The 1218-nt window shown below is 50.2% G+C and overlaps 1 protein-coding gene across 1 annotated transcript in view; it reads left to right on the top strand.

Annotated features, from left to right (window-relative positions):
- Positions 1-226: 226 nt before the first annotated feature.
- The window catches only part of LOC104402139 (adenosine receptor A3-like), a 1569-nt gene continuing 577 nt past the window's right edge, over positions 227-1218 (top strand). Inside the window, 2 exon segments of the mRNA XM_010009934.1 lie at positions 227-570; positions 1157-1218. The exon segment at positions 1157-1218 is cut by the window's right edge and continues 312 nt beyond it. Coding sequence (XP_010008236.1) covers positions 227-570; positions 1157-1218 — 406 coding nt within the window.

Below are 1218 nucleotides of genomic sequence, written 5' to 3'. Positions count from 1 at the left end.
GGAGACAGAAGGATGTTACAGGTTTTTATACAGAAGGTCTGATAGGTGGATCATCACGGACAAATTTGCTCATCTCTAGAGAGTTGCGTTAAGCAGCGTGCAAAGTTCTGGATGCGGAACTTCATTCAGAGCAGATCAGGGAGAAGCTGGCTTCTGACCTGGCTGCTGGGGGCGAAAATGAGAATCCAGCACAGCATTGCTTCACTTGGGATGTAACCAGCTTCAGATGTCCACAATGGCAGTAGGCAGCCTGGATATGATCTATATCACCCTGGAGTCTGTCATCGGGATATCTGCAGTGGTGGGCAATGCCTTGGTGATCTGGGCAGTGAAGCTGAACCCAGCTTTGCAGAAGACCACCTTCTTTTACATCGTTTCCCTGGCCCTCAGTGACATTGCCATGGGGATCCTTGTCATGCCACTGGCTGTCATAGTGAGCCTGGGAGTTGTCACCCATTTCTACTCCTGCCTGTTCATGTGCTGCCTCATGATGATCTTCTCTCATGCCTCCATCCTGTCTCTCCTGGCCATCGCAGTCAACAGGTACCTGCGAGTGAAGCTGCCGACCTGGTGAGTCTGGGCCAAGGTTCCATCTTATCATCTCTTCCCCATTTCTCTTCTCCCTTATGTGTTCCTTATCCCTGGTTTGCAGCACCATAGGGCTTCCCTGGGCATCACTGGTCCTCTGAGGGAAACTCACACAAAGGCAGAAGCTCCCAAATGTGGGCAATGGCAGCCCAGCAGCCTGGGCACACCTGGAAGTTCATCAGTGCCTAAAAATCTTCAGCTTCTGAGTGTCAGGGCAAGGATGCTCATAAATGAGTGTGTGCTTGAAGTCTGAAGAAGGTGGTCTTTAGGTTTTCCCCTTGAGACAGCCTGATGCAGGGCAAAATGAACCAGTCTTCCTGAGGAAAGGGTTTGACTCCACATCCGTGGGTTCTCTTTAAAAGGGATTGACGACTGCTTGGAGGTTCCCCTGTAGTTCCAAAACACACTTTAAATGTCAGAAGCCACGAAGTACCAACTGCACAGAGCTGTGCTTAACCTGGATGAGGCCAACCTGAAACTAGTTCTTAAAAGCCCAGGGTACTGCAAATGGTAGTTCCTCTTTCTGAAGAACCACATCTAACATGGCTGATGTTTTCTGCCCACCCAGGTACAGGGCAGCCGTCACCAAGAAAATGATCTGTGTGACTCTGGGACTCTGCTGGCTTGTGT

The sequence above is a fragment of the Nestor notabilis genome, unplaced genomic scaffold, assembly GCF_000696875.1.
Source record: "Nestor notabilis isolate BGI_N333 unplaced genomic scaffold, ASM69687v1 scaffold10942, whole genome shotgun sequence".
NCBI classification, from domain to species: Eukaryota; Metazoa; Chordata; class Aves; order Psittaciformes; family Psittacidae; genus Nestor; species Nestor notabilis.
Note: the sequence above shows the minus strand (reverse complement) of the source record. Positions and strands in the feature narration are given on the sequence as shown.